Genomic DNA, 20,275 nt, shown 5'->3' with positions numbered 1-20,275 from the left:
GAGCTGCACTCACTATTCTGCTGGTGCAGTCACTGTGTACATACATTACATTACTGATCCTGAGTTACATCCTGTATTATACCCCAGAGCTGCACTCACTATTCTGCTGGTGCAGTCACTGTGTACATACATTACATTACTGATCCTGAGTTACATCCTGTATTATACCCCAGAGCTGCACTCACTATTCTGCTGGTGCAGTCACTGTGTACATACATTACATTACTGATCCTGAGTTACATCCTGTATTATACCCCAGAGCTGCACTCACTATTCTGCTGGTGCAGTCACTGTGTACATACATTACATTACTGATCCTGAGTTACCTTCTGTATTATACCCCAGAGCTGCACTCACTATTCTGCTGGTGCAGTCACTGTGTACATACATTACATTACTGATCCTGAGTGACATCCTGTATTATACCCCAGAGCTGCACTCACTATTCTGCTGGTGCAGTCACTGTGTACATACATTACATTACTGATTCTGAGTTACATCCTGTATTATACCCCAGAGCTGCACTCACTATTCTGCTGGTGCAGTCACTGTGTACATACATTACATTACTGATCCTGAGTTACATCCTGTATTATACCCCAGAGCTGCACTCACTATTCTGCTGGTGCAGTCACTGTGTACATACATTACATTACTGATCCTGAGGTACCTTCTGTATTATACCCCAGAGCTGCACTCACTATTCTGCTGGTGCAGTCACTGTGTACATACATTACATTACTGATTCTGAGTTACATCCTGTATTATACCCTAGAGCTGCACTCACTATTCTGCTGGTGCGGTCACTGTATACATACATTACATTACTGATCCTGAGTTACCTCCTGTATTATACCCCAGAGCTGCACTCACTATTCTGCTGGTGCAGTCACTGTGTACATACATTACATTACTGATCCTGAGTTACATCCTGTATTATACCCCAGAGCAGCACTCACTATTCTGCTGGTGCACTGTGTACATACATTACATTACTGATCCTGAGTTACATCCTGTATTATACCCCAGAGCTGCACTCACTATTCTGCTGGTGCAGTCACTGTGTACATACATTACATTACTGATCCTGAGTTACCTTCTGTATTATACCCCAGAGCTGCACTCACTATTCTGCTGGTGCAGTCACTGTGTACATACATTACATTACTGATTCTGAGTTACATCCTGTATTATACCATAGAGCTGCACTCACTATTCTGCTGGTGCGGTCACTGTATACATACATTACATTACTGATCCTGAGTGACATCCTGTATTATACCCCAGAGCTGCACTCACTATTCTGCTGGTGCAGTCACTGTGTACATACATTACATTACTGATTCTGAGTTACATCCTGTATTATACCCTAGAGCTGCACTCACTATTCTGCTGGTGCGGTCACTGTATACATACAGCGCCCTCTGCTGGTTTGTGGGTCATTTCCTTTTCTTACATTTCAGGAGCGGTCGCTCTTCTGCTGATGATGGGTGGTCTGCAGCACTCACCTAACTTCACCTGCAGCGGGGAGGGCTTGTAGTTCATGGACACGCTCTCTCCCTCTCGGATATCACAGTCTCCGTCCGATATGGCGGCTGCGGCGGGGTCCTGCGGGGATTACAGAGAACGATTAGTGCAGGGCACACAACAGTCAGGTAATGGACAGTGTGAGATTCGGGATGCGGTATGTGTATGGTTGTGCTGTCAATGCCTGGAGCTGCCACCAGGGGGACCCACTACAGAGGTCCTGTGACCCCCTTTACAGGTCCCCCCATGGATATGAATAGACGGGTAGCACAAGGCCGACTCCATTCACACCTATAGGGGATTCAGCCCTCTCCATTGTATTGTGTGGCAGCCTTACAAATCCATAGGTCCCTGAATACCCCCATAGCCGCCCTACTGCAGGTGTGCTGGTGTCTATACCCCTCTCCCAGGGGCGGTCACTATATGATCATTATCACTGCACCGTGGGGAGAGTCATGGATCCAGGCGCAGGGTGGAATGAAGTCTGACAGCCGAGAGGTTATTAGATGTCATTCACTGACTCTTCTCAGAGTTCTAATCCCGAGCGACAGATCAGGAATTTAGATCCGCTGATATTCAGTGCCGCAGCTACCCCGAGCCCCAGAATCAGCGCCGTCACCTCGCACAAGGCTCAAAGCTCTGAAACTTTCTAACAGAACTGCGTTTCAGTTTATTGACATTTTCAATGTCTCTGCTTCCTGTCAATACATCAAAACAATTACATGGGGAGAGACAAGTAGGAAGGAACATGAATGTCTATGTTATATACAGAGAGAAACAGGGAAACAGTACTACCTGTGCTTACAATATTTACTGAGAGACAAGGAGACAGTACTATCTGTGTCTACATTATTTACTGAGAGACAAGGAGACAGTACTATCTGTACTTACAATATTTACTGAGAGACAAGGAGGCAGTACTATCTGTGTCTACATTATTTAAAGTCAGAGTAAGAGGCCGTCCTATTCGTACTTATGATAACTAAAAAGAGAGACAAGGAGGCAGTACTATCTGTGTGTACATTATTTAAAGTCAGAGTAAGAGGCCGTCCTATTCGTACTTATGATAACTAAAAAGAGAGACAAGGAGGCAGTACTATCTGTGTGTACATTATTTAAAGGAAGAGAAAGAGGCCGTCCTATTCGTAATTATAATAACTAAAAAGAGAGACAAGGAGGCAGTACTATCTGTGTGTACATTACTTAAAGGAAGAGAAAGAGGCCGTCCTATTCGTAATTATAATAACTAAAAAGAGAGACAAGGAGGCAGTACTGTTGTGGATTCTGTTGGTGGGCTCCCACTGGTGGTTACTGCTGGTACTGGGTGACTTTGGTGGGTTGCGGCCTTTGGTTTCCACCTGTCCATCAGAGGCTGGGTGTTTCCTATTTTACCTGGCCTTTCTGTCATTTCCCTTGCCGGCTATCAATGTGTTCAGATGTGCTCTGTTTGGTTCCTGCCTACCTGCTCCCAGATCTTTCAGGATAAGCTAAGTGCTGATTTTCAGTTGTTTGGTTTTTGGTCCAGCTTGCTTAGAATGTCTCTATGCTAGCTGGTTGCTCTAGTGGACTGAGGTTCTCCCCATGTGCCATGAGTTGGCACATGGGTTCTTGTAATCTCAGGATGGTTTTTTTGATTAGGGTTTTTTGCTGACCGCTCAGTCCCCTTTTGTATCATTCTGCTTTCTAGTTTTCAGCGGGCCTCTATTTGCTAAAGCTATATACATCATCTCTATGTGTGTGCCTTCCTCTCATTTCACCGTCAATACATGTGGGGGGCAACTATACCTTTGGGGTTAATTCCTCTGGAGGCAAGTGAGGTCTTTATTTTCTCTGCAGTACTAGTTAGCTCTTAGGCTGGTGCGTGGCGTCTAGAACCAACGTAGGAACGCTCCCTGGCTATCTCTAGTTGCGTTTGTCAGGCGTAGGGCAGCGGTCAGCCCAGGTTCCATCACCCTAGAGCTCGTCCGATATTTGTTATACTTTGCTTGTCCTGTGCTATCCCTAGCCATTGGGGATTCATGACAGTATAGCCGGCCCACAAAGTGTTAATTGTTTGGGCTGAAGCAGGAGGAAAAGAAGTGTTCAAGGAAAATTTTTTTTTTTTTTTTTTTCCTTCAGAGTTTTGCTGCCTAGCCCTTAATTGCTGTCTAGCTGCTTCTTACCTCCTCTTAACCCTTGAATGGCTCTGATCTTAGCTGTTTATCATGGATGTCCAGAGTTTGGCTTCCAGCCTGAGTAATCTCGCGGCTAAGGTTCAAAACATACAGGATTTCGTTGTTCACACTCCCATGTCTGAACCTAGAATTCCTATTCCAGAGTTTTTTTCTGGAGATAGATCTACCTTCCTGAATTTCAGGAACAATTGTAAATTGTTTCTCTCTTTGAAATCTCGCTCCTCTGGAGACCCTGCTCAACAGGTCAAGATTGTAATATCTTTCCTGCGGGGCGACCCTCAGAATTGGGCATTTGCATTGGCACCAGGGGATCCTGCGTTGCTCAGTGTGGATGCGTTTTTTCTGGCATTGGGATTGCTCTATGAGGAACCTAACCTAGAGATTCAGGCTGAAAAGGCTTTATTAGCCCTCTCTCAGGGGCATGATGAAGCGGAAATATATTGTCAGAAATTTCGGAAATGGTCGGTGCTTACTCAGTGGAATGAGTGCGCCCTGGCTGCAAACTTCAGAAATGGTCTTTCTGAGGCCATTAAGGATGTTATGGTGGGGTTCCCTGCGCCTACAGGTCTGAATGAGTCTATGGCTATGGCCATTCAGATTGATCGGCGTTTACGAGAGCGCAAACCCGTGCACCAGTTGGCGGTGTCTTCTGAACAGGCACCTGAGACTATGCAATGTGATAGAATTCAGTCCAGAAGTGAACGGCAAAATTATAGGCGGAAAAATGGTTTGTGTTTTTATTGTGGTGATTCAGCTCATGTTATATCAGCATGCTCTAAACGCACAAAAAGGGTTGATAAATCTTTTGCCATTGATACTCTGCAGTCTAAGTTCATTTTGTCTGTGACTCTGATTTTTTCACTGTCTTCCATTTCCGTCGATGCCTATGTGGATTCAGGCGCTGCCCTGAGTCTTATGGATTGGTCATTTGCTAAATGCTGCGGTTTTAGTCTAGAGCCTCTGGAAGTTCCTATTCCTCTGAAGGGAATTGATTCTACACCATTGGCTATGAATAAACCGCAGTATTGGACACAAGTGACCATGCGCATGACTCCCGTTCATCAGGAGGTGATTCGCTTCCTTGTACTGTATAATTTACATGATGTACTAGTGCTTGGTCTGCCATGGTTACAAACTCATAATCCTGTCCTGGACTGGAAAACAATGTCTGTGCTAAGCTGGGGATGTCAGGGGGTTCATGATGATGCACCTCCGATTTCTATCGCTTCATCGACTCCTTCGGAGATCCCTGCGTTTTTGTCAGATTATAAGGATGTTTTTGAGGAGCCTAAGCTCAATTCGCTCCCTCCTCATAGAGAGTGTGACTGTGCTATAGAATTGATTCCTGGCAGTAAGTTCCCTAAGGGTCGTTTATTTAATCTGTCACTGCCAGAGCATACTGCTATGCGGAATTATATTAAGGAGTCCTTGGAAAAGGGACATATTCGTCCATCTTCGTCCCCTCTGGGAGCAGGTTTTTTTTTCGTGGCAAAAAAAGATGGTTCCCTGAGGCCTTGTATAGATTATCGTCTTCTGAATAAGATTACAGTCAAATACCAGTATCCATTGCCATTATTTACTGATTTGTTTGCTCGCATTAAGGGGGCTAGGTGGTTCACTAAAATAGATCTTCGTGGTGCGTATAATCTGGTGCGGATAAAACAGGGTGATGAGTGGAAAACCGCATTTAATACGCCTGAGGGCCATTTTGAGTATTTGGTAATGCCTTTTGGGCTCTCCAATGCTCCGTCAGTCTTTCAGTCCTTTATGCACAATATTTTCCGTGAATATCTGGATAAGTTTATGATTGTGTATTTGGATGATATTTTGGTGTTTTCTGATGACTGGGAGTCTCATGTTCTACAGGTCAGGAAGGTGTTTCAGGTTTTGCGGGCCAATTCTCTGTTTGTGAAGGGCTCAAAGTGTCTCTTCGGAGTCCAGAAGATTTCTTTTTTGGGGTACATTTTTTCTCCTTCTACTATTGAGATGGATCCCGTTAAGGTTCAGGCTATTTGTGACTGGACACAACCTACATCTGTTAAGAGCCTTCAGAAGTTCTTGGGGTTTGCTAATTTTTATCGTCGGTTCATTGCTAATTTTTACAGTATTGTTAAACCTTTGACTGATTTGACTAAAAAGGGTGCTGATGTTGCTGATTGGTCTCCTGCGGCCGTGGAGGCCTTTCGGGAACTTAAGCGCCGGTTTTCTTCTGCTCCTGTGTTGTGTCAACCAGATGTTTCACTTCCTTTTCAGGTGGAGGTTGATGCTTCCGAGATTGGAGCGGGGGCGGTTTTGTCACAGAGAAGTTCTAATGGCTCGGTGACGAAGCCATGTGCTTTCTTCTCTAGAAAATTCTCGCCCGCCGAGCGCAATTATGATGTGGGTAATCGGGAGCTTTTGGCCATGAAGTGGGCATTTGAGGAGTGGCGTCATTGGCTTGAGGGTGCTAAACATCGCGTGGTGGTCTTGACTGATCACAAGAATCTCATTTACCTTGAGTCTGCCAGGCGTTTGAATCCTAGACAGGCTCGTTGGTCATTATTTTTTTCTCGTTTCAATTTCGTGGTTTCATACCTGCCAGGTTCAAAGAATGTGAAGGCAGATGCTCTTTCCAGGAGTTTTGTGCCTGATTCTCCTGGAGACACTGGGCCTGCTGGTATCCTTAGGGATGGGGTAATATTGTCCGCCGTATCCCCAGACTTGCGACGCGCATTGCAGGAGTTTCAGGTGGATAAACCGGATCGATGTCCACCAGAAAGACTGTTTGTTCCGGATGATTGGACCAGTAGAGTCATCTCCGAGGTCCATTCTTCTGTGTTGGCTGGTCATCCTGGAATATTTGGTACAAGAGATTTGGTGGCCAGGTCTTTTTGGTGGCCTTCCTTGTCTAGGGATGTGCGTACCTTTGTGCAGTCTTGTGAAGTGTGTGCTCGAGCTAAGCCTTGCTGTTCACGGGCTAGTGGGTTGTTGTTATCTTTGCCCATCCCGAAGAGGCCTTGGACGCACATTTCCATGGATTTTATTTCTTATCTCCCGGTTTCACAGAAAATGTCCGTTATCTGGGTTGTGTGTGACCGCTTTTCTAAGATGGTTCATTTGGTGCCCTTGCCTAAGTTACCCTCCTCCTCTGAGTTGGTTCCTTTGTTTTTTCAGAACGTGGTTCGTTTGCATGGGATTCCGGAGAATATCGTTTCTGACAGGGGATCCCAGTTTGTGTCTAGATTTTGGCGGACGTTTTGTGCCAAGATGGGCATTGATTTGTCTTTCTCGTCTGCATTCCATCCTCAGACGAATGGCCAGACGGAGCGAACTAATCAGACCTTGGAAACTTATTTGAGGTGTTTTGTTTCTGCTGATCAGGATGACTGGGTTGCTTTTTTGCCACTGGCCGAATTTGCTCTTAATAATCGGGCTAGTTCTGCCACGTTGGTCTCTCCTTTTTTTTGTAATTCGGGGTTTCATCCTCGTTTTTCCTCTGGTCAGGGGGAATCTTCGGATTGTCCTGGAGTGGACGTGGTGGTGGACAGGCTACATCAGATTTGGAATCAGGTGGTGGACAATTTGAAGTTATCTCAGGAGAAGACTCAGCAGTTTGCTAATCGCCGTCGCCGCGTGGGTCCCCGACTTCTTGTTGGGGACTTGGTGTGGTTGTCTTCTCGTTTTGTCCCTATGAAGGTCTCTTCTCCTAAGTTCAAGCCTCGGTTCATCGGTCCTTATAGGATCTCGGAGATTCTTAACCCTGTATCTTTTCGTTTGGATCTCCCAGCATCGTTTGCTATTCATAATGTGTTCCATCGGTCATTGTTGCGGAGGTATGAGGTGCCCGTTGTTCCTTCGGTCGAGCCTCCTGCTCCGGTGCTGGTGGAGGGAGAATTGGAGTATGTTGTTGAAAAGATCTTGGATTCTCGTGTTTCCAGACGCAAACTCCAGTATTTGGTTAAGTGGAAGGGTTATGGTCAGGAGGATAATTCCTGGGTGGTCGCCTCCGATGTTCACGCGACTGATTTGGTCCGCGCCTTCCATAGAGCTCACCCTGATCGCCCTGGGGGTTCTCGTGAGGGTTCGGTGACCCCTCCTCAAGGGGGGGGTACTGTTGTGGATTCTGTTGGTGGGCTCCCTCTGGTGGTTACTGCTGGTACTGGGTGACTTTGGTGGGTTGCGGCCTTTGGTTTCCACCTGTCCATCAGAGGCTGGGTGTTTCCTATTTTACCTGGCCTTTCTGTCATTTCCCTTGCCGGCTATCAATGTGTTCAGATGTGCTCTGTTTGGTTCCTGCCTACCTGCTCCCAGATCTTTCAGGATAAGCTAAGTGCTGATTTTCAGTTGTTTGGTTTTTGGTCCAGCTTGCTTAGAATGTCTCTATGCTAGCTGGTTGCTCTAGTGGACTGAGGTTCTCCCCATGTGCCATGAGTTGGCACATGGGTTCTTGTAATCTCAGGATGGTTTTTTTGATTAGGGTTTTTTGCTGACCGCTCAGTCCCCTTTTGTATCATTCTGCTTTCTAGTTTTCAGCGGGCCTCTATTTGCTAAAGCTATATACATCATCTCTATGTGTGTGCCTTCCTCTCATTTCACCGTCAATACATGTGGGGGGCAACTATACCTTTGGGGTTAATTCCTCTGGAGGCAAGTGAGGTCTTGTTTTCTCTGCAGTACTAGTTAGCTCTTAGGCTGGTGCGTGGCGTCTAGAACCAACGTAGGAACGCTCCCTGGCTATCTCTAGTTGCGTTTGTCAGGCGTAGGGCAGTGGTCAGCCCAGGTTCCATCACCCTAGAGCTCGTCCGATATTTGTTATACTTTGCTTGTCCTGTGCTATCCCTAGCCATTGGGGATTCATGACACAGTACTATCTGTGTCTACATTATTTAAAGGAAGAGTAAGAGGCCGTCCTATTCGTACTTATGATAACTAAAAAGAGAGACAAGGAGGCAGTACTATCTGTGTCTACATTATTTAAAGGAAGAGAAAGAGGCCGTCCTATTCGTAATTATAATAACTAAAAAGAGAGACAAGGAGGCAGTACTATCTGTGTGTACATTATTTAAAGGAAGAGAAAGAGGCCGTCCTATTCATAATTATAATAACTAAAAAGAGAGACAAGGAGGCAGTACTATCTGTGTGTACATTATTTAAAGTCAGAGTAAGAGGCCGTCCTATTCGTACTTATGATAACTAAAAAGAGAGACAAGGAGGCAGTACTATCTGTGTGTACATTATTTAAAGGAAGAGAAAGAGGCCGTCCTATTTGTACTTACAAGAACTACAAAGAGAGACAAGGAGGCAGTACTATCTGTGTGTACATTATTTAAAGTCAGAGTAAGAGGCCGTCCTATTCGTACTTATGATAACTAAAAAGAGAGACAAGGAGGCAGTACTATCTGTGTGTACATTATTTAAAGGAAGAGAAAGAGGCCGTCCTATTTGTACTTACAAGAACTACAAAGAGAGACAAGGAGGCAGTACTATCTGTGTGTACATTATTTAAAGTCAGAGTAAGAGGCCGTCCTATTCGTACTTATGATAACTAAAAAGAGAGACAAGGAGGCAGTACTATCTGTGTGTACATTATTTAAAGGAAGAGAAAGAGGCCGTCCTATTCATAATTATAATAACTAAAAAGAGAGACAAGGAGGCAGTACTATCTGTGTGTACATTATTTAAAGTCAGAGTAAGAGGCCGTCCTATTCGTACTTATGATAACTAAAAAGAGAGACAAGGAGGCAGTACTATCTGTGTGTACATTATTTAAAGGAAGAGAAAGAGGCCGTCCTATTTGTACTTACAAGAACTACAAAGAGAGACAAGGAGGCAGTACTATCTGTGTGTACATTATTTAAAGTCAGAGTAAGAGGCCGTCCTATTCGTACTTATGATAACTAAAAAGAGAGACAAGGAGGCAGTACTATCTGTGTGTACATTATTTAAAGGAAGAGAAAGAGGCCGTCCTATTTGTACTTACAAGAACTACAAAGAGAGACAAGGAGGCAGTACTATCTGTGTGTACATTATTTAAAGTCAGAGTAAGAGGCCGTCCTATTCGTACTTATGATAACTAAAAAGAGAGACAAGGAGGCAGTACTATCTGTGTGTACATTATTTAAAGGAAGAGAAAGAGGCCGTCCTATTCATAATTATAATAACTAAAAAGAGAGACAAGGAGGCAGTACTATCTGTGTGTACATTATTTAAAGTCAGAGTAAGAGGCCGTCCTATTCGTACTTATGATAACTAAAAAGAGAGACAAGGAGGCAGTACTATCTGTGTGTACATTATTTAAAGGAAGAGAAAGAGGCCGTCCTATTTGTACTTACAAGAACTACAAAGAGAGACAAGGAGGCAGTACTATCTGTGTGTACATTATTTAAAGTAAGAGTAAGAGGCCGTCCTATTCGTAATTATAATAACTAAAAAGAGAGACAAGGAGGCAGTACTATCTGTGTGTACATTATTTAAAGGAAGAGAAAGAGGCCGTCCTATTTGTACTTACAAGAACTACAAAGAGAGACAAGGAGGCAGTACTATCTGTGTGTACATTATTTAAAGTAAGAGTAAGAGGCCGTCCTATTCGTAATTATAATAACTAAAAAGAGAGACAAGGAGGCAGTACTATCTGTGTGTACATTATTTAAAGGAAGAGAAAGAGGCCGTTCTATTTGTACTTACAAGAACTACAAAGAGAGACAAGGAGGCAGTACTAGCTTTGTCTAAATAATTTAGAAGAGACTGGTAGCTGGAACAATCTTTACCCACAATATTTACAGGAAAGGAAAAGGAGGCAGTACTACCTGTACTTACAATATTTACAGAAAAAGACTGGGAGGAAGTACTATCAGTACTTACAATATTTACAGAGAGACAAGGAGGCAGTACTGTCTACATTATTAACAGGAAGAGAAAGGCAGTACTATTCGTACTGATGATAAGTACAAAGAGAGACAAGGAGGCAGTTTTATTATTATTTACAGGAAAGGAAAATTAGACAGTACTACCTGTACTTACAATATTTACAGTGAGACAAGGAGACACTAGTACTATCTGTAATTACATTTTTTACACAAAGACACAAGGAGGCAGTACTATCTTACATTATTTACAGGGAGAGACAAGGAGGCAGTACTATCTGTAACTACATTATTTACAGGGATAGACAAGAAAACACTACTACCTGTACTTCCATTATTTACAGAAAGTCACAGGGAGGCAGTACTAGCTGTAACTACATTATTTACAGGGAGAGACAAGGAGGCAGTACTATCTGTAACTACATTATTTACAGGGAGAGACAAGAAAACACTACTACCTGTACTTCCATTATTTACAGAAAGTCACAGGGAGGCAGTACTAGCTGTAACTACATTATTTACAGGGAGACACGAGGAGGCAGTACTATCTGTAACTACATTATTTACAGGGAGAGACAAGAAAACACTACTACCTGTACTTACATTATTTACAGAAAGTCACAGGGAGGCAGTACTAGCTGTAACTACATTATTTACAGGGAGAGACAAGGAGGCAGTACTATCGGTAACTACATTATTTACAGGGAGAGACAAGAAAACACTACTACCTGTACATCCATTATTTACAGAAAGTCACAGGGAGGCAGTACTAGCTGTAACTACATTATTTACAGGGAGAGACAAGGAGGCAGTGCTATCTGTAACTACATTATTTACAGGGAGAGACAAGAAAACACTACTACCTGTACTTCCATTATTTACAGAAAGTCAAAGGGAGGCAGTACTAGCTGTAACTACATTATTTACAGGGAGAGACAGGGCAGTAGTACTAGCTGTATCTACATTATTTACAATGAGAGACAGGGTGGTAGTACTAGCTGTATCTACATTATTTACAAAGAGAGACAGGGAGGTAGTACTAGCTGTATCTACATTATTTACAATGAGAGACAGGGCAGTAGTACTAGCTGTATCTACATTATTTACAATGAGACAGGGCAGTAGTACTAGCTGTATCTACATTATTTACAATGAGAGACAGGGCAGTAGTACTAGCTGTATCTACATTATTTACAATGAGAGACAGGGCAGTAGTACTAGCTGTATCTACATTATTTACAATGAGACAGGGCAGTAGTACTAGCTGTATCTACATTATTTACAATGAGAGACAGGGCAGTAGTACTAGCTGTATCTACATTATTTACAATGAGAGACAGGGAGGTAGTACTAGCTGTATCTACATTATTTACAATGAGAGACAGGGCAGTAGTACTAGCTGTATCTACATTATTTACAATGAGACAGGGCAGTAGTACTAGCTGTATCTACATTATTTACAATGAGAGACAGGGCAGTAGTACTAGCTGTATCTACATTATTTACAATGAGAGACAGGGCAGTAGTACTAGCTGTATCTACATTATTTACAATGAGAGACAGGGCGGTAGTACTAGCTGTATCTACATTATTTACAATGAGAGACAGGGCGGTAGTACTAGCTGTATCTACATTATTTACAATGAGACAGGGCAGTAGTACTAGCTGTATCTACATTATTTACAATGAGAGACAGGGCAGTAGTACTAGCTGTATCTACATTATTTACAATGAGAGACAGGGCTGTAGTACTAGCTGTATCTACATTATTTACAATGAGAGACAGGGCAGTAGTACTAGCTGTATCTACATTATTTACAATAAGAGACAGGGCGGTAGTACTAGCTGTATCTACATTATTTACAATAAGAGACAGGGCAGTAGTACTAGCTGTATCTACATTATTTACAATGAGACAGGGCAGTAGTACTAGCTGTATCTATATTATTTACAATGAGAGACAGGGCGGTAGTACTAGCTGTATCTACATTATTTACAATGAGAGACAGGGCAGTAGTACTAACTGTATCTACATTATTTACAATGAGAGACAGGGCAGTAGTACTAGCTGTATCTACATTATTTACAATGAGACAGGGCAGTAGTACTAGCTGTATCTACATTATTTACAATGAGAGACAGGGCAGTAGTACTAGCTGTATCTACATTATTTACAATGAGAGACAGGGCGGTAGTACTAGCTGTATCTACATTATTTACAATGAGAGACAGGGCGGTAGTACTAGCTGTATCTACATTATTTACAATGTGAGACAGGGCAGTAGTACTAGCTGTATCTACATTATTTACAATGAGACAGGGCAGTAGTACTAGCTGTATCTACATTATTTACAATGAGAGACAGGGCAGTAGTACTAGCTGTATCTACATTATTTACAATGAGAGACAGGGCAGTAGTACTAGCTGTATCTACATTATTTACAATGAGAGACAGGGAGGTAGTACTAGCTGTATCTACATTATTTACAATGTGAGACAGGGCAGTAGTACTAGCTGTATCTACATTATTTACAATGAGAGACAGGGCAGTAATACTAGCTGTATCTACATTATTTACAATGAGAGACAGGGAGGTAGTACTAGCTGTATCTACATTATTTACAATGAGACAGGGCAGTAGTACTAGCTGTATCTACATTATTTACAATGAGAGACAGGGCAGTAGTACTAGCTGTATCTACATTATTTACAATGAGAGACAGGGCGGTAGTACTAGCTGTATCTACATTATTTACAATGAGAGACAGGGCGGTAGTACTAGCTGTATCTACATTATTTACAATGTGAGACAGGGCAGTAGTACTAGCTGTATCTACATTATTTACAATGAGACAGGGCAGTAGTACTAGCTGTATCTACATTATTTACAATGAGAGACAGGGCAGTAGTACTAGCTGTATCTACATTATTTACAATGAGAGACAGGGCAGTAATACTAGCTGTATCTACATTATTTACAATGAGAGACAGGGCAGTAGTACTAGCTGTATCTACATTATTTACAATGAGACAGGGCGGTAGTACTAGCTGTATCTACATTATTTACAATGAGAGACAGGGCGGTAGTACTAGCTGTATCTACATTATTTACAATGAGAGACAGGGCAGTAGTACTAGCTGTATCTACATTATTTACAATGAGACAGGGCAGTAGTACTAGCTGTATCTACATTATTTACAATGAGAGACAGGGCGGTAGTACTAGCTGTATCTACATTATTTATAATGAGACAGGGCAGTAGTACTAGCTGTATCTACATTATTTACAATGAGAGACAGGGCAGTAGTACTAGCTGTATCTACATTATTTACAATGAGACAGGGCAGTAGTACTAGCTGTATCTACATTATTTACAATGAGAGACAGGGCGGTAGTACTAGCTGTATCTACATTCTTTATAATGAGACAGGGCAGTAGTACTAGCTGTATCTACATTATTTACAATGAGACAGGGCAGTAGTACTAGCTGTATCTACATTATTTACAATGAGAGACAGGGCAGTAGTACTAGCTGTATCTACATTATTTACAATGAGACAGGGCAGTAGTACTAGCTGTATCTACATTATTTACAATGAGAGACAGGGTGGTAGTACTAGCTGTATCTACATTATTTACAATGAGAGACAGGGTGGTAGTACTAGCTGTATCTACATTATTTATAATGAGACAGGGCAGTAGTACTAGCTGTATCTACATTATTTACAATGAGACAGGGCAGTAGTACTAGCTGTATCTACATTATTTACAATGAGAGACAGGGCAGTAGTACTAGCTGTATCTACATTATTTACAATGAGACAGGGCAGTAGTACTAGCTGTATCTACATTATTTACAATGAGAGACAGGGCAGTAGTACTAGCTGTATCTACATTATTTACAATGAGAGACAGGGCAGTAGTACTAGCTGTATCTACATTATTTACAATGAGACAGGGCAGTAGTACTAGCTGTATCTACATTATTTACAATGAGAGACAGGGCAGTAGTACTAGCTGTATCTACATTATTTACAATGAGACAGGGCAGTAGTACTATCTGTGTCTACATTATTTATAATGAGACAGGGCAGTAGTACTAGCTGTATCTACATTATTTACAATGAGACAGGGCAGTAGTACTAGCTGTATCTACATTATTTACAATGAGAGACAGGGCGGTAGTACTAGCTGTATCTACATTATTTACAATGAGAGACAGGGCAGTAGTACTAGCTGTATCTACATTATTTACAATGAGACAGGGCAGTAGTACTAGCTGTATCTACATTATTTACAATGAGAGACAGGGCGGTAGTACTAGCTGTATCTACATTATTTACAATGAGAGACAGGGCAGTAGTACTAGCTGTATCTACATTATTTACAATGAGAGACAGGGCAGTAGTACTAGCTGTATCTACATTATTTACAATGAGAGACAGGGCGGTAGTACTAGCTGTATCTACATTATTTACAATGAGACAGGGCAGTAGTACTAGCTGTATACATTATTTACAATGAGAGACAGGGCAGTAGTACTAGCTGTATCTACATTATTTACAATGAGAGACAGGGAGGTAGTACTAGCTGTATCTACATTATTTACAATGAGACAGGGCGGTAGTACTAGCTGTATCTACATTATTTACAATGAGAGACAGGGCAGTAGTACTAGCTGTATCTACATTATTTACAATGAGAGACAGGGCAGTAGTACTAGCTGTATCTACATTATTTACAATGAGAGACAGGGCAGTAGTACTAGCTGTATCTACATTATTTAGAATGAGAGACAGGGCGGTAGTACTAGCTGTATCTACATTATTTACAATGAGAGACAGGGCAGTAGTACTAGCTGTATCTACATTATTTACAATGAGACAGGGCAGTAGTACTAGCTGTATCTACATTATTTACAATGAGAGACAGGGCAGTAGTACTAGCTGTATCTACATTATTTACAATGAGAGACAGGGCAGTAGTACTAGCTGTATCTACATTATTTACAAAGAGAGACAGGGCGGTAGTACTACCTGTGTCTACATATTTTTCAGTGTTAAGCACATGTCTCAGCTTCTACACCGGCCCTGCTCCCTTCCCCTATGGTGAACACCCTTTGCTGTGCTCCACTTTGGGCTTTACACATCTCATTGATATCATCATCCATCATCCAAGGCTTTTTAAAACTCTACATTGACAAATCTGAGTATTCACTCCATTTAGTGTTGTGTTCGGCTGCCGTGTTTCTTGGACTAGACACCACGCAGATCCTACAGACTGCTTCCGAGACCTCCTGGTTAACCCATCGCTTCCTGTACGCATTTCGAACTGTTATACGAGTCTGTTCAGATTACGCTGCTAACTACTTGTGGCTTCTACAACTCACATTTATTGCTTGTGTCAGTTGCTGGTTAACCAATAGTTTGCGGTAAGCATTACGAACGGTTCCTATAGAGTGTTCACAATCTGCTGTGGATTCTCTATCTTGCACCAACGTCTTCTCAGATCTCGGTTTACCCATCGCTTTCTTTAGCATTACAAACTGCTGTATATCTAGGCTGTTCACGTTCCACCACAACCACCGATGCAGACACTTGTTTCAGACCTGCTGTTCGCCTCTTCACCTGCGCTCATCTGTCCTCCTGGTTCTGTGGTTTCGGTGGGTCCTACCTCGCTTATTTGCACCATCATAGCCTGTTGGATGGATCCTCACTGTACCATGTTCCCTCTAACCGGCTGTGCCAGCACCCTGGATCTGAACTTGCCCTGAATCCACCTCACAGGTGAGCCCTAATATACATTGAGAAATAAAGTCGAAGTACTGTCCCTTTAAGATGACATACGCAGCCCTGATAATTAACAGTTTAATCAAACTGTAGAGATAGAAATTAAACATTAAAAATTAAGACAATCCTGTGGACAATCAGCTGCCTAATCCTCAGCACCTCGGAGCACACAATCCACTGCAGCCGGAGCCCTAATTAGCAAAGAACCCACTTATTCTGCACTGGGGGGATCTGCGATTATTGGATTTCTGCCTTTCTGGATCCACAGTAAGTTATGAAGAGTTCCCTCAGTGCAAGGCGCACCTGACCTTGGCAAGAGACAAACTATGAAAGTGGTGCGATGGAGGCGAGCGGTGCACAACACTCGGGGTAACGTACAGTGCAGCACCTCGGGGGAGGAGCAGAGGTATTAATGCCGCACACAGTGCTCATCTGCTATTATACAAGGAGCTTTATTCATCACCTGTAATTACTCTCAGCGGAGAGATAAGATAGTAATGGGTGGCTAATAAGAGGGAAGAAGAAGATAAAGATGGAAGAAAGCTAACGAAAGTGAGCCACTCACAAATAATCTGATCTATATGTGTAACACGTACTCCTATATAGAAGAATATAACTACTATAATGCTGCTCCTATGTACAAGAATATAACTACTATAATACTGCCCCTATATACAGGAATATAACTACTATAATACTGTCCTATATAGAAGAATATAACTACTATAATACTGCTCCCTATGTACAAGAATATAACTACTATAATACTGCCCCTATGTACAAGAATATATCTACTATAATACTGCCCCCTATGTACAAGAATATAACTACTATAATACTGCTCCTATGTACAAGAATATAACTACTATAATACTGCCCCCTATGTACAAGAATATAACTACTATAATACTGCTCCTATGTACAAGAATATAACGACTAGAATACTGCCCCCTATGTACAAGAATATAACTACTATAATACTGCCATCTATGTACAAGAATATAACTACTATAATACTGCTCCTATATACAAGAATATAACTACTATAATACTGCCCCTATATAGAAGAATATAACTACTATAATGCTGCTCGTATGTACAAGAATATAACTACTATAATACTGCCCCTATCTACAAGAATATAACTACTATAATACTGCTCCTATACACAAGAATATAACTACTATAATACTGCTCCTATATACAAGAATATAACTACTATAATACTGCTCCTATGTACAAGAATATAACTACTATAATACTGCCTGTCATGATTCTCAATGGCGAGAGAACATAGCCCAGCATATATGAGAACTAGCTCTTGGAAGATGGAAACTATACTGACCATGAACTAAACCTGACGCACAACTAGAAGTGGCCGGGTAGCATGCCTACGTTTTTTTATCCCTAGATGCCCAGCGCCAGCCGGAGAACTACCTAATCCTAGCAGAGGAAAAGACAGTCCTGGCTCACCTCTAGAGAAATTTTCCCAAAAGGCAGACAGAGGCCCCCACATATATTGGCGGTGATTTTAGATGAAATGACAAACGTAGTAGGAAAATAGGTTTAGCAAAAATCGAGGTCCGCTTACTAGATAGCAAGAAGACAGAAAGGGCACTTTCATGGTCAGCAGAAAACCCTATCAAAACACCATCCAGAAATTACTTTAAGACTCTAGCATTAACTCATAACACCAGAGTGGCAATTTCCGCTCACAAGAGCTTTCCAGACACAGTAACGAAACAGCAGCTGTGAACAGGAACAAAATGCAAAAACACACAAGGACAAAAGTCCAACTTAGCTGGGAGTTGTCTAGTAGCAGGAACATGCACAGAAAGGCTTCTGATTACATTGTTGACCGGCATGAAACTGACAGAGGAGCAAGGTTATATAGCGACTCCCACATCCTGATAGGAGCAGGTGAACAGAGGGGATGATGCACACAAGTACAATTCCACAAGTGGCCACCGGGGGAGCCCAGAATCCAATTTCACAACTGTACCCCCCCCTCAAGGAGGGGGCACCGAACCCTCACCAGAACCACCAGGGCGATCAGGATGAGCCCTATGAAAGGCACGGACAAGATCGGAGGCATGAACATCAGAGGCAGTGACCCAAGAATTATCCTCCTGACCGTATCCCTTCCATTTGACCAGATACTGGAGTTTCCGTCTGGAAACACGAGAGTCCAAGATCTTTTCCACAACGTACTCCAACTCACCCTCAACCAACACCGGAGCAGGAGGCTCAACGGAAGGCACAGCCGGTACCTCATACCTGCGCAACAATGACCGATGAAAAACATTATGAATCGAAAAGGATGCAGGGAGGTCCAAACGGAAGGACACAGGGTTAAGAATCTCCAATATCTTGTACGGGCCGATGAACCGAGGCTTAAACTTAGGAGAAGAAACCCTCATAGGGACAAAACGAGAAGACAACCACACCAAGTCCCCAACACAAAGCCGAGGACCAACACGACGACGGCGGTTGGCAAAAAGCTGAGTCTTCTCCTGGGACAACTTCAAATTGTCCACCACCTGCCCCCAAATCTGATGCAACCTCTCCACCACAGCATCCACTCCAGGACAATCCGAAGATTCCACTTGACCGGAGGAAAATCGAGGATGAAACCCCGAATTACAGAAAAACGGGGACACCAAGGTGGCAGAGCTGGCCCGATTATTGAGGGCGAACTCCGCCAAAGGCAAAAAAGCAACCCAATCATCCTGATCCGCAGACACAAAACACCTCAAATATGTCTCCAAGGTCTGATTAGTCCGCTCGGTCTGGCCATTAGTCTGAGGATGGAAAGCAGACGAAAAAGACAAATCTATGCCCATCCTAGCACAGAATGCCCGCCAAAATCTAGACACGAATTGGGTCCCTCTGTCAGAAACGATATTCTCCGGAATACCATGCAAACGAACAACATTTTGAAAAAACAGAGGAACCAACTCGGAAGAAGAAGGCAACTTAGGCAAGGGAACCAGATGGACCATCTTAGAGAAACGGTCACACACCACCCAGATGACAGACATCTTATGAGAAACAGGCAGATCCGAAATAAAATCCATCGAGATGTGCGTCCAAGGCCTCTTCGGGATAGGCAAGGGTAACAACAATCCACTAGCCCGAGAACAACAAGGCTTGGCCCGAGCACAAACGTCACAAGACTGCACAAAGCCTCGCACATCTCGTGACAGGGAAGGCCACCAGAAGGACCTTGCCACCAAATCCCTGGTACCAAAGATTCCAGGATGACCTGCCAACGCAGAAGAATGAACCTCAGAGATGACTCTACTGGTCCAATCATCAGGAACAAACAGTCTACCAGGTGGGCAACGATCAGGTCTATCCGCCTGAAACTCCTGCAAGGCCCGCCGCAGGTCTGGAGAAACGGCAGACAATATCACTCCATCTTTAAGGATACCTGTGGGCTCAGAATTACCAGGGGAGTCAGGCTCAAAACTCCTAGAAAGGGCATCCGCCTTAACATTCTTAGAACCCGGTAGGTAAGACACCACAAAATTAAACCGAGAGAAAAACAACGACCAGCGCGCCTGTCTAGGATTCAGGCGCCTGGCAGACTCAAGGTAAATTAAATTTTTGTGGTCAGTCAATACCACCACCTGATGTCTGGCCCCCTCAAGCCAGTGACGCCACTCCTCAAAAGCCCACTTCATGGCCAAAAGCTCCCGATTCCCAATATCATAATTCCGCTCGGCGGGCGAAAATTTACGGGAAAAAAAAGCACAAGGTCTCATCACGGAGCAGTCGGAACTTCTCTGCGACAACACCGCCCCAGCTCCGATTTCAGAAGCGTCGACCTCAACCTGAAAAGGAAGAGCAACATTAGGCTGACGCAACACTGGGGCGGAAGAAAAGCGGCGCTTGAGCTCCCGAAAGGCCTCCACAGCATCAGGGGACCAATCAGCAACA

General features: G+C 43.0%; 1 protein-coding gene across 4 annotated transcripts in view; it reads right to left on the bottom strand.

The window, feature by feature from the left end:
• Positions 1–20,275, bottom strand: part of FAM219A (family with sequence similarity 219 member A) — a 122,276-nt gene that overhangs the window by 39,587 nt on the left and 62,414 nt on the right. For all 4 annotated transcript variants that reach the window (XM_077281378.1, XM_077281380.1, XM_077281381.1 and 1 more), the window contains one exon: positions 1,509–1,608. In XM_077281378.1, the coding sequence (XP_077137493.1) occupies positions 1,509–1,608 (100 nt within the window). The remainder of the gene's footprint in view (positions 1–1,508; positions 1,609–20,275) is intronic.

This window comes from Ranitomeya variabilis, chromosome 1 (assembly GCF_051348905.1).
Source record: "Ranitomeya variabilis isolate aRanVar5 chromosome 1, aRanVar5.hap1, whole genome shotgun sequence".
Lineage (NCBI taxonomy): Eukaryota > Metazoa > Chordata > Amphibia > Anura > Dendrobatidae > Ranitomeya > Ranitomeya variabilis.
Note: the sequence above shows the minus strand (reverse complement) of the source record. Positions and strands in the feature narration are given on the sequence as shown.